Here is a 13,401-nt window from a genome sequence, read left to right as displayed (position 1 = left end):
AAATAGATAATAACATGGCATAAACATCTGATTCTTTTGTGACAATATTTACCGTACAGTTACAAATTTCAGGAGAAGGATAAGCTATTGTTAAACCAGCAAATCCAGCTTTTACCTTAGTCTTTGCTGCTATTGTTTCTTTCAGTATAGCAAGGTCACAAAAATCAGAAAGTTTCATAACTATGCTACTTAAAGTGTCCTGAACAAAATATTTGCAGGCTTAAAATCATGATGCACAATGTTTAAGTCGTCCGAGTATTTCAATCCATTAGCTGCTTGTAAACAGTAATCTAACCATTCCATATAATTAAAATAACTTTCTTCGTTAAATAAATTTAACAATTCTGGCAATGAATGGCATACTGTATTTTCTACTAGTACACAGTAGTAGTCAAACAAAATTGCTGGAGGTCTAATACTAAAGCCAATATACGAAACAATATTTGGATGGTAGACTTTTAGTAGAAGAAAAAGGCACTTGAAAATTAAAATTATAAAGATATTTTTTTACTAACTTTTATGTATATACAATTTTTATAACAACATAGTAAAAATGAAATGAATTTAAATGAAAAATCAAAGCCTACACATATCTCAAATTTTTAAATTAGTGCTTAAGCTATTTATATTCTTTCTGATTTGAAATATGTATTCTATTTTTTGTATTCGTAGGCTCGTGGAATTGATATTCCAATGTTGGATAATGTTATTAATTTTGATTTTCCTTCTAAACCAAAGTTATTTGTTCACAGAGTTGGTAAATTGTTTTTATTTCTGCATTAAAAAATAATTTTCTAATATTTACATTGTATATTTTTTTCAAAATTTTATGTATTTTAATTAGATCTATTTATTATGGTTGTGATGTCATTTGCGTGAAAATAATAGTTCAATTATATCCAGGACTATGTTCTCATGTTAAATATAACTTTTATAATGTATAATGTCGACATGTTATCTTAACGAACTTATCTAAGTTTATATGCATCATGTACTTATGTAAATTCTAAGTGAATTATTTTTCCATATTATTTAAATCATTTATGCATGAAGTTAAAATAAATAAATACAGTAGTATTATTAATAAAATATATTGGCATAGTATTTAGTTTTGATTTGGTTACTTTTGTCATTTTTAATTTTAGTTTAATAAAATTTACCAGTATTCGTGGTCTTTATCAGGGATTTTTTTAAATTAACTATTCAAACTCCAATTATAATGATACATTTAAATTAAGTTCAATAATTTTTCAGACATCACTTAAATTTATGGTAATAAACTTATGTTTGTGTCATTATTTTGCCACATTTTGCAAAAGTATTTTTTTTTGTTATTATTGCTAGCTTTATTTTATTATAAATTTTTTGATATTTAATTATTTTCTTTTTGTACTAATAATGTATTTATAAAGGTCGTGTTGCAAGAGCTGGAAGAGCTGGAATGGCATATTCTTTTGTACAAAAAGATGAGGTGTTTTTTTGTTTATTTTTTTCAAAAATATATTTTACTAGAAACATAATTCATAATTAAAGTTTATTTCTCTTTTTTTTATTAAATAACTTTTTTATTTATTTGTCGTTATTCTATCTTCTGTTTTTAATTACTTTAATGCATTTATTTAATATTAGTTTCATCTTCTGTTTTTAAATACTTTTTTTTTTTTTTTGCATTTATTTTGTAGATGGCTTTTTTATTGGATCTTCATCTTTTTTTAACACAACCAATCAAGTTTTCAAATGAAAACAGTCAAGAAGGTATTATAATTATTTTAAGATTGAAAAAACTATTAAACAGTTGTTTATTTACTTCATTAAAACCTTAGATGCTATATTATCTTATTGAGAATGATTTTTATGGGCTACATGACTTTTCTGGGGGTTAGGTTAGTTATATGAGGCTTTTGTAACTTTTCTTTAGACTTGTTTAGTTTTTCTGAGGACCAAAATAACTATTTGAATAATTCTTAAAAAAATCCTTTTATATCTTATTTTTCTTATTGAAATTTAGATAATGGCTTGATTGGATCTGTATCTCAATCTGCTATCGTACCCCACCAAGACTTTATTAACAACACAACTGCAGTTAATTCAACACTGGTGGGTATTTTATGAGATGACTGTTATGTGTTTTGTTTTGTTAACTCGAATAGCTTAACATGAGAGCAGGATAGATTGGCTAAGATGTGGCGTTTGCAGCACTTAAGAACACATTTTATTTTTTAATTTATATTATTATATATGTTAATAATAAAAGATAACAATCAAGGAATAAAGTGACTTTTAATTAGAAATACCCTACTATAACTTGAATTGTATGATGTATTTTGCTAAACCCAATATGAAATTAAAAATATAAAAAATATATATGATGAAATTAAAAAAAAAAAGCTGGTGATTTTCAAAGAATATATTTTTTACAAATTCTACATAGTGAGTTATCATCCAAGTTAATGAAGTATATATAGTAGTGTTGTTAAAAAAACGAGTTAAAAAATTAGAAATAAATTGAGATTAGGCATCAATTCTCCTGTCAATTGCATCAATCAATTTGAAGAAAAGAAATTATAAGAAAGATTAAATTTATTAAATGAGATTAGACATTCACTAATTCTCCTGTCAAATGCATCAATCAATTTAAAGAAAAGAAGTTATAAGAAAGATTAAATTTATTAAATGAGATTAGTAATTCACTAATTCTCCTGTCAAATGCATCAATCAATTTGAAGAAGTTATAAGATTGTTATGATTGTTATACAAATCAACATTTTCTATTGAAAGAAATGTTTGTCATAATTTATCCTAATTTATTTTTAAGACAGCCAACCAAAACAATATTTTAGCCAGATCTTTTTAGAAATTTGAGGATATTACTGAAAGATATAGCTCCAGGTGGTTGTTTTGATGGAAGTGATGTTTTGTGTATATCAAAACAATATTTAAAAATCAATTTTGAGGCACCATATATATAACTATAAATGCATGTTTAGATAAGGAATGTGACATCATACTGAAATAGCCTGCTGTTGGGGTCTAAGGGTCTGGGCTAGGGCAGCAACCGTTTTTTGGTTATTCTTAATCTTTTTCTTTTTAAATTAAAGGGCACAAAGTATATGAGAAAATTGCGTTCTTAAATAAATTTTATCTGTATGTATGTATTTTTTTTTAGTGTACATACATCAACTGACAAATAAATAGAACATGCTAGGAGTGCTGCTGCATTGACTGACAAAAAGGTAGAACATGATAGGAGTGGTGCTACATTAATTGACAAATAGGTAGAACTCGCAAGGAGTGCTGCTACATTGACTGACAAAAAGGTAGAACATGCGATGAGTGTGGCTACAACAACTGACAAATAGATAGAACATTAGAGAAGTGCTGCTACATAGACTCCAGCAATCTTTTTATTAAAAAATCATAAAAATAAAGTAGATTAAAAAGAAATTTAGCCAAAAATGGTTTTGATTTAAAGTCATCAAAATATGCTTCTCTATTCTGTCTTTTAGCAATCAATGTATACTGTTATGTTGAATGGTTACAAGCAGTATGTTAAGTCACGAGAAAATGCTTCTGTCGCATCAATAAAACGCTCTAAAGAAATCAACTATGCTTTAATATCTAATCATCCAATCTTCAGTAGGTAGATAAATTTTAAATTTTAAAAAATCAAGTATTTTTTTTATGATTTGAGAATCATATTTAGTGTGTAATATGGTAACAACCTTATTAGGAGTGAAGCAAAAGAAAAAAACTTTAGAATGGTTTATTTTGTTATATATATATAAATGTATATATATAAATATATATATATATATATAAATATATATATATATATATATATATATATATATATATATATATATATATATATATATATATATATATATATATATATATATACATCTACATATATATATATATATACATATACATATATATATATATATATATATATATATCTATATATATATATATATATATATATAAATATATAGACAGAGAACGAAATTTTCTTAGCCGCACACAATTTTTATCAGATTTTTCATTATAGAGACTTAATTAAAAGTTTTATTAAGAAATTTCTGTATGTGATATATTTATACCATTGTTTGTTAATTGATAATTAAAAGATAATTGATATCATTGTTTTTATAATTTCTTTATATAAAAAAATTTAGTTATTTGATTTATTTGAGTGCGAAATTTGTATAGACGCAGTTCTGTTTTATTAAATTTGAGATATAATTTTTAGTTTTGGTTTGAAAAAATCAATTTAAATTGTAAGTAATTTCATAATTGACTTATAAAAATATTTTTCATAAATTTAAAATTCAATGTTTCATATTTTTAGTGAAATGGCACATGGAAAATTTTTAAATGACCATGAAAAAGGTTTAATTAAAGCATATAAGGATTCCGGGTTATCTAATAGAGAAATTGGATGAAAAATTGGACAATCTGAAAAGGTGATTAGAAATTTTTTGAAACTTGGGTCAGTATATGGCGTCAATCAAAAAATACATAAAAACTACAAGATAACGAAAAGGAACGTGGAACAAATTCGACAATTAGCGACAAAACAAAAGTTAACTGCGAGTCAAATCATATCAGAATTAAGTTTGACAATCACTCCTAGACGTGTTCAACAAATATTGTCAAGATCTGATAATATAAAATGGCGAAAACCACTAAAAAAACCATGTTTAAAGCAAATACACAAAGAAGCACGACTTGAGTTCGCCAGAAAATATATGGATTTTGGAGAAAAGTGGAAATATGTCGTATTTTCTGACGAAAAGAAGTTTAATCTTGATGGACCAGATGGTTTTAGCTATTACAGGCATGATTTGCGAAAAAACAATGCACCTCATTTGTCACGCAATTTCGGTGGTGGATCATTAATGACATGGGCAGCATTTTGTATCAATGGAAAGACATCGATATGTTTTATATCAACAAAAATGAAATCCATTAATTATACAGATTTATTAGAAGATGTCTTAATCGATTTTTTGGAAAATAACTTGGAAGATCAAGTCATTTTCCAACAAGACAATCCAGATCTCAATCCAATTGAGAACCTTTGGGGAATCTTATCTCGAAAGGTTTATGAAAATGGACGACAATTTAGCAGCATTCAAGAGCTTCGAGGTGAAGTCAATAGGTGTTGGCAAGAAATTCAACCAATGACACTCCAATCGCTCATTAATTCAATGCCAAATAGAATTTTTGAAGTGATTAAGAACCACAGAGGACCCACCAAATATTAAAATTTAAAAATAATATTTTTTTCCTTTTCATTATTTAATTTTTAAAAGTGCGTCTAACGAAAATTCGCATATGAAAAGTGCATTCCTTATTTATTTATTTTTCTATTTTTAATGTGATATATTTTTATTATAAATACTTTACTAATAAAATACTTAATAACTAAGCTATACAATAAAAATCATATTTTCTTTTTTACCTAATAAATTTTCCTTAAAAATTAAAATTTCGAATAAAAATTGTGTGCGGCTAAGTAAATTTCGATCACTGTATATATATATATATATATATATATATATATATATATATATATATATATATATATATATATATATATATATATATGTATATATGTATATATATATATATATATATATATATATATATATATATATATATATATTATTTTAGTGAAATAAAAAACACTTTTTAGTTTGAAATACATGTTTCGAACTTACAAAGTTCATTATCAGTTTAAAATAACCAATAAAAAATTTTTCAATATATAGTTTACAAAGTAATTAAAAATCCATTCAAAATTGCTGTTAAAAAAAAACTATTTATAATACATAATTAAAATAAAAAATATAATATAAAGAAAATAATAAAAATACAATCAAATTTAAAGTTTCATTACACAAAAGGTATTGTACAATTAAAGACAGGATGTTAATATAAGTTAGATAAGAACAATTCAATACCTCTGTGCCTAACTTATTTGTTTAACTCAGGGTTCTGCCATTTTATATAAAGACTTACTTTAATTTCTAATTCAGTTTCCCTATTGGCAGAATCCAGAATGGTAAAACATTCTGCAGTTGCTTTATTAAAACAATCAATGTTGGATTTAATATGTTGAATTGTATGTGATTTTTTATCTTCCTTAAAATGTTCATCAATACGTTGAGAAATGTGCCAGACAATTCGCCCTATGTAACAAACATTACAGTTTGCACAATTAAATTTATAAACAACGTTAGATTTTAAATTTCTGGGAATAATATCTTTTAATCAAAAAAGCTGTTGAATTTTAGTAGAAGTAAATGCCAATTTTATGATAAATTTTTCTTTGCAAAACAGCTTTATTAACTCCGATATTTTGTTTTGAGCGTTTAAAGACTGTTCACTAATATAAGGTAATTTAAAATATTTACATTCATATTCAGGTTTTTTAAAAGGTTCAGAGTGTTTAAGATAAATATAAGTTTAAAAATATTTTTTCAAGGAATTATCTATTAGTTTATTAGGATATTGATTCTATAAAGTTATTTTAGTTGACTGAATAAATTCATGAAATCCTGCCCAGGTGTTATTTATTTTAAATGTACGGTCAATGAGAGTTTTAATTAGCCCCAATTTGCATTGAAATGATGTGAAACTAAAATAATTAATCAATAAGCCAGTAAAAGTTTCTTTATGGTATATACTAGTTATGAGGTTATTTTGGTTTTCGATGCAAACATCAAGAAAAGGTAATTTACCATTTTGTTAATGTTCACAAGTGAATTTAATATTCGAGTGTATAGAATTAAAATAATCAAGAAAATTTATACTGTCAGTTTTAGATGGGAAAGATGCGAAAATGTTATAAACGTATCTCCTATAAAACAATGGCTGAGTGCCATTATACTTTTCAATCCATTTGTTTTCAAATTCACCCATAAATAGGTTAGCTAACACAGGAGTCAAAGGAGAGCCTATCGCGACTTCGTCATTTTGGTCATAATATTGACCATTAAAAAGAAAATGTGTATTGCTTGTGGCAAAGTGAAATTGTTTAACTAAGTTTTGTTTGGAAATTTTTAGTTCAGGGTAGTTTTAAAATATTTTAAATACTGCTAGTTCAATAGTTTCATCTAACGGTATGTTAGTAAATAAATTTTGGACATAAAATGAAACAATATGAGTTCCTTTAAAATTATTTAATTTAAGGTCATTGATAAATGATAAAGAATCTTTTAGTGAATATTTATTGTTTATGCATGGTTGAACTAAGTTGCTAAGGTGTTTTGCTAATTTATAATTATAAGAATTTATAGAAGATATAATAGGTCTAAATTTTGGAATGTCGTTGAATTTTTTATGCATTTTGGGTGTCCCATAAATTCTCGGAGGATGAGAACCTGTGGGGTATATTTTTTTATATTTTTCAGTAGTAAGAAAATTCTCTTTGTTTAATTTTTAAAGAAATTGATATAATTGTCCTTGCCTGAATTTTGTAGGATCTTTGTCCAGAAGTTTAAATTTTCTTACATTTATTTCATAAAATTTTTGTGCCTTCCATTCGATAACATTTATTTCATAAAATGAAAAGCTTCATTCAAGCATGAAATGTCTCAAAGCGATTGCTCTGCTCTGTAGTCTCTGATCTGACTAGCGATTGCTAATCAGACAGTATTCATTGTAATACACATCTGCCATTATGGCTTAGACTGCTTAAGTTCTTCTAATTCTTCATCTATGACTTCTTCGATATCTATGGAGGCATCACTATCTTGTTTTGCATCTAAGAGGCTTGAGCATGAATATTATTAAAATAAATTATTAGCTTTATGTTTAGCAAATTTTCTATTCTGTCTTTGTGTAATTTTTATGTGTGATTTATTTATGTCAATACCTTTAACGGAAACACTCTAATTTTGTAGTGCATTGAGGAAGTAATCCAATGCTAACTTTATTACTTTATTAAATTTTAACTTTATTAATTCTAATAAAAATTAAAACCTTATCAAATGTTAGAAAGGAAATAATTATTCAAACATTCATGTAAGATCTCCAGACGTTAATTTTTTTTTTGTTGTTGTTGCATTTTCCTCACGTACCTTGAGTATCAGTGGTATAGCAAATCAAAAATCAGAAGAAAAAAAATTTATATATATAGATTTTTTTAATCTATTTTTATATATATATTAACAAATGTAAAAAATATTTGTTGAAAATTGGCATGACAGGAACAATTTAACTAATATCGCAAGAGACTATATAAAAATAGATTAAAAAAATACCGATTATCAACCAACTGACAACCAACCATTTGTAAAGCTACCATGGATACCTATTGTTGGTCCCAAACTTAAAAAAGAGTTTAAAAAACAAAACATAAAGTTATATTTACATCATCTCCAAATTTAAACAATATATTCTGTAACAATAAAATAAAACTTCCTCCAAATACAAACCCAGAAATCTACCAAATAAAATGTTCATGCAACTCAATATACATTGGTGAAACTAAAAATGAAATTATATCAAGATGTATTGAGCACCAGAAAAATAGTAAAAAAGGAAAACGGGCCAGTTCTGGTGCTACTGAGCATTCGAAATCATGTGAAGGTATGTTTGACTGGTTAAACCCAAAAACCATATCAATTGCTCCAGAAAATCATATTTGGAAAATTCAAGAATCCCTGGAAATAAACAAAGCTAAAGTCCTACAAGAGTTGGGAAATGGTGAAAATGTTCTTAATAGGGATGATGGTGACAACAAAAGCTTGGGGACCATTTTTTATTAGATTACTCGACGTCAACATTTAATCCTATTTTGTATTTTCTCATGCTCTTTTTAATGTTATCTTTTTAACGGTTCGTTTTTATTATAACGATATTCTTTGTAAGGATTTTTATTATACCTGATGACGCTGATCACAATAGATCACAAATATCAATATCAGCAAAATATCGAATAATATATATTAAAATAAAAACAAATATTTTTTCAAAAAAGTTTATACGCAGCCGTATTCATTGAATTTTAATAACATTGTATCATATAACAAGAAAATGACTTTGATAGGTTATATATTTTTATATATTTTAAAATTTTATATATTTTTTATGTAAAAAATAAAAAAAAATTAACAACATAATTTGTTTTCAATAATTCTTTACGCTGAATGCAAATCAGAACAGTATTTCAGAATGGAGGCAATTATAGTGTTAGCTTTAAAATAATGTGACATATGATAAAAATTGTTGTGTTTGTTAAACATTTTTAGTTTTTTCAATTGTTTATTATTTTAAAAAAGTTATTTGCTTTACATATTTGTGTTTTATAAATAAATTTTTTGCAGATAAAAAATCAGAATCAGAACCAACTGTGGCTGTTGAGCTAAATAAGCTTTTACTTGATCTACAGAAATTTAAACCAAAACTTGTAAGATTTTTTGTTGTAATAAAATTAAGTTATTATATTTAATTTGCATATTTTTTGATATACATAATGATAAATATAAATCTCTTGTTTCTTTAATTTTGTTATGTATGAAGTATTGATATTGGAATGCAACTTTCTATAAACCAGGACTCATGTATATATATTTAAAAATAAACCTAATTTCAGATTTTTTTTTAACTTTTATTATTTTTTATAGTATTCACTTTTTTGTTTAGCAGTTTTAAGTTAACTCCAATTGAAACATCAATTGATTAAATAATCTAATGGTTTCATTTTTTTAAAAGTCATAACATGGGTTATAATCTTTTTATATGGCTTATATTTTATTCATTTATTTACATATCTAAAACCACTTTAAAGAGTTTTCTAAAAAACTATTTAAAATAAAATCAATAGTAAAAATACTATTGTCATATTAATACTTTTACCTGAATATTTTTTTTACTTTATTTTTACAAAAATAATCATCGTACAACAAGTAAGATCAAAATGTTTTGTTAGGTTTTAGATCTGTTGTTTCTTTCTTTCTTTCTTTTTTACTTGGTTTAGTTTACTGTTAAAAATTAAATTATAGTATTTTTTCATTTAATGTGTTCTTTCTATTAAAATTTAAAATCTCAGCCTTAAATTTTATTTAATAAAATTAATAAGCTTTTATACTTAGATAGTTAAGTTTCAAATTATTTTTGAATAAAATATATTTAAAATAGAATTATAATAATTTGCTTTTCTTTTTTACTCTCTTATTGGATTGTGATAGAATGTGTCTACATTTAAAACTGTTAAAAAAGTATTTTAATGAAGCAAAAGATGATATACTTTCACAATGTGAAGGCATATTTTTTATATCTATTTTACTCAATTTCCCATAGGTTACTTAAGCATGATTTCTTTTTTTTTAAACATCTTTGCTTCCAACAAGGTTGTAAGCAACCACTATTAGAGTTGGAAGTTACTGGAAGAGAAAAGATGAAGATTCAGTCATAGAAAAAGGATGAGACTTATTTGAATGACAAGTAACACAAGAATGAAATTTAACAGATGGCACAAGAGACGCTAGCTCTTTAGAGCAGTGCCCATTATAGTATTTATAGAAAAGAGACATTACAGCGATATGATATTGGTTTGATGTTACTAGAAGACCAGCATATGCCAAACTTTATCAAAAGCTTTAGAAATGTCAAGAGCGATAGCCTTATCCTCTTCACTTTTATCTAATGCATGATAAAACTTTTCGGTTATTACTGTTACCAAATCATCTTTAGAACGAGAAGATCGAAATCCATATTGATGATCAGAAAGTAAGGTATTAGATTCAAGATTGAGTGTTTGTTAATTACAGATTCAAAAACCTTACTTATGATAGGAAGAAGACTAATGGGACAGTAGTTAGATGAATCAGATTGCTCTCCATAATTTTTGAAAATAGGGATAACAGAAGCCGCTTGTCAGATTTTTGAAAATAGGGATAACAGAATTGCTTATCAGATTCTTGAAAGTATAGGCGACAGCTCCGTAGAAAACTTCAGCAAGACTATAACACGTATATTGTCCAGACCACAAGCTGTAAAAGAGTCTTAGCAGGAAATCACTTTAGATACAGAAGGTGGAGTGATAGGAATGTCAAGCAATGGATCAACCTGTTTGACTGCTATATCAGGCAGAACGCAACTAGTGAAATCAAGAGATGATATTGATGAAAAGTTCTTAGCAAACAATTCAGCTTTGTCTTTAGGTCTGAACCATAAGAGTGGTGGAATAATAGATTTTCCCTTATTATTGATACTGTTAAAGATTCTCTAGAAGTCTTCAAAGCTTATTTTTTGTGATGAAATACAAGATTTCATGACTTAAGAATAGCAGGCTTTGGCGTTAGATAAAACTTTTTACAATGGTTTCTAGCAGTAATAAACAGACGTCTGTTTTCAGGAGAATTAATTTACTGATAAATATGGAAGTAACGGTTTCAATTGGAAATTGCAGCAGCACAATGTGATGAAAACCATCGAGAAGAGTGAGGCTTGACCTGGAAGAAGAGACTTGACCTGAAGTCTTATGTCAAATTAAAGTTTGAAGCCTTTTTATTGTAAATATTTTTAGTGTAACAAAAAATCTTATGTTATTTTTTTTTTAATATAATTTTTTTTTTTCATAATTTATTGTATTTGTACAAAATTTTACAAATTTTTTAATTAGTTTCATGCTTTTTCAAGAATTTTTTCCAATTATTTTTATTAAAATACCAAAAATTTCATTGCTTATTATCTGAATTAATTTTGTTCATTTTGTTTTCTTTTTTCTAATTATCTAAATTGCGAAATCAGCTAATGCTAACTAAATCAGCTAATGCTTACAATAGCATTTGAAATAAAAAATTGCATAATGTTAAAAATGGCGATAGATTTTTATAAATGCAAAGTAATTTGCGACAAAATATAACTTGCAACATTTGTTCTTATCAAAATGCTAGATAAATAATAACAATTTTAATTAGTCTTTATTGTTTATTTATTCTTTACTTTCTTTAGAATATAACTTTAAACAGTTTTTTGTAGTAGTTTTAGCAAAATAATATTACATTTTATATATTTTTGTGTAAAACAATGCATTGTCAATTTTATTTTGTTTTTGGCTGTATATTTCCTAAATTACTTTAAAAAGGTACTTTTTAAAGTAATTTAGGGAAAAAGTCTTTAAAGTCTTTCCTAAGGTACTTTAAAGACTTTTTTTCAACTTTAAACAAGAATTAAAAATCATTTTTAACTGTTGTTTAAAGGTGATGTTTATAAAATTAAAAATCTTTTTAGAAATTTTAGATTAAGTATGATTAATATAAATTTTTAAATTTAAAATAAACTTTATCATAAAAAATACACTTAAAATAAAATAATATATATATGATAACTATTTCAAAAAATATCTTTTAAATTGTATAATAAATTGCAACTTGCAGTTTGTTATACAATTCATAAGATTATTTTTGTTTGAAATTATTTTTATATAAAATTATTTTTAGTTAAAAAACATTTTATTTGTTAACCAAATTAATTACTAACTGAAAAAAATAAATTAATGCTAACTTTTAATAGCAAATGTTATTGAGCATGTTCGGCATACATCTCAGATATGGGTTACAAATAATTATAGTAAAATCACTAAGTCAGTTTATTGTATTAGGTTTTATGCTGTTGTAACCTGTATTCAGTGGTGATATTCGAAATTTTCAACAACCGGTACACTTAAAAAAAAGCTTTTAGATTATATATATTTACTTTTACACATATAATTATTTATTTACATAAAATAGAAACAATAATATTAAAATTCTAATTTAATAAGTTCCATATTAAAGTTTGGTTTTTGCAAGGTGTAATGGGGGTTGCTTGTTTTACACATGCATCACTTGCCAGATGATGTCCTTGTCACAACCATAATTTAACAAATAGAATAGCGTCAAACTCTTCTATTGTTTTTCCCATTAAATTTATTGTCATCAAATGACTTGTTGTCTCTATTTGTAAAGAATTTTTTTTATCATAGATTATGTTATTAATTGTACTGAATCCTCTTTCAGCTTTGGCAGAATTAACAGCAATTACGTTCAAAATTCGTTTAGCCCTCAAAATACTATTTGGAACAATTGTAGTTTGTATATCTTTACTATCAACAAAGTCTTGAAAGTCGTTTACTGAAATTTTGTATTTTATTAGTTAATTTAGCTTCTTTAGTCTATTTTCACCTTCAATCCATGGTGCTTCACAAATATCACCCTGCCAAGTTTCAGGATTTAACAAATTAAAACAGTTTAATAGATCATTGTACTTTTCATTTATATCGTCGAATGGTAAACGCGTTTTCATATGTTTTACTAAACTATCGTAAAATTTATCTACAAAGTACAATTGATGATTTTTTTTCCCGTTAATTTCAAATGGAATATTGTACTTTTTAGTTTTAGT

General features: G+C 25.3%; 1 protein-coding gene across 1 annotated transcript in view; it reads left to right on the top strand.

Annotated features, from left to right (window-relative positions):
* The window catches only part of LOC100215473 (ATP-dependent RNA helicase DDX54), a 50,572-nt gene that overhangs the window by 18,399 nt on the left and 18,772 nt on the right, over positions 1-13,401 (top strand). The window contains exons 16-21 of the mRNA XM_065795726.1: positions 673-757; positions 1,413-1,471; positions 1,683-1,755; positions 2,009-2,097; positions 3,507-3,636; positions 9,339-9,421. Of these exons, the coding sequence (XP_065651798.1) occupies positions 673-757; positions 1,413-1,471; positions 1,683-1,755; positions 2,009-2,097; positions 3,507-3,636; positions 9,339-9,421 (519 nt within the window). The remainder of the gene's footprint in view (positions 1-672; positions 758-1,412; positions 1,472-1,682; positions 1,756-2,008; positions 2,098-3,506; positions 3,637-9,338; positions 9,422-13,401) is intronic.

Source organism: Hydra vulgaris, chromosome 04, assembly GCF_038396675.1.
Source record: "Hydra vulgaris chromosome 04, alternate assembly HydraT2T_AEP".
Lineage (NCBI taxonomy): Eukaryota > Metazoa > Cnidaria > Hydrozoa > Anthoathecata > Hydridae > Hydra > Hydra vulgaris.
Note: the sequence above shows the minus strand (reverse complement) of the source record. Positions and strands in the feature narration are given on the sequence as shown.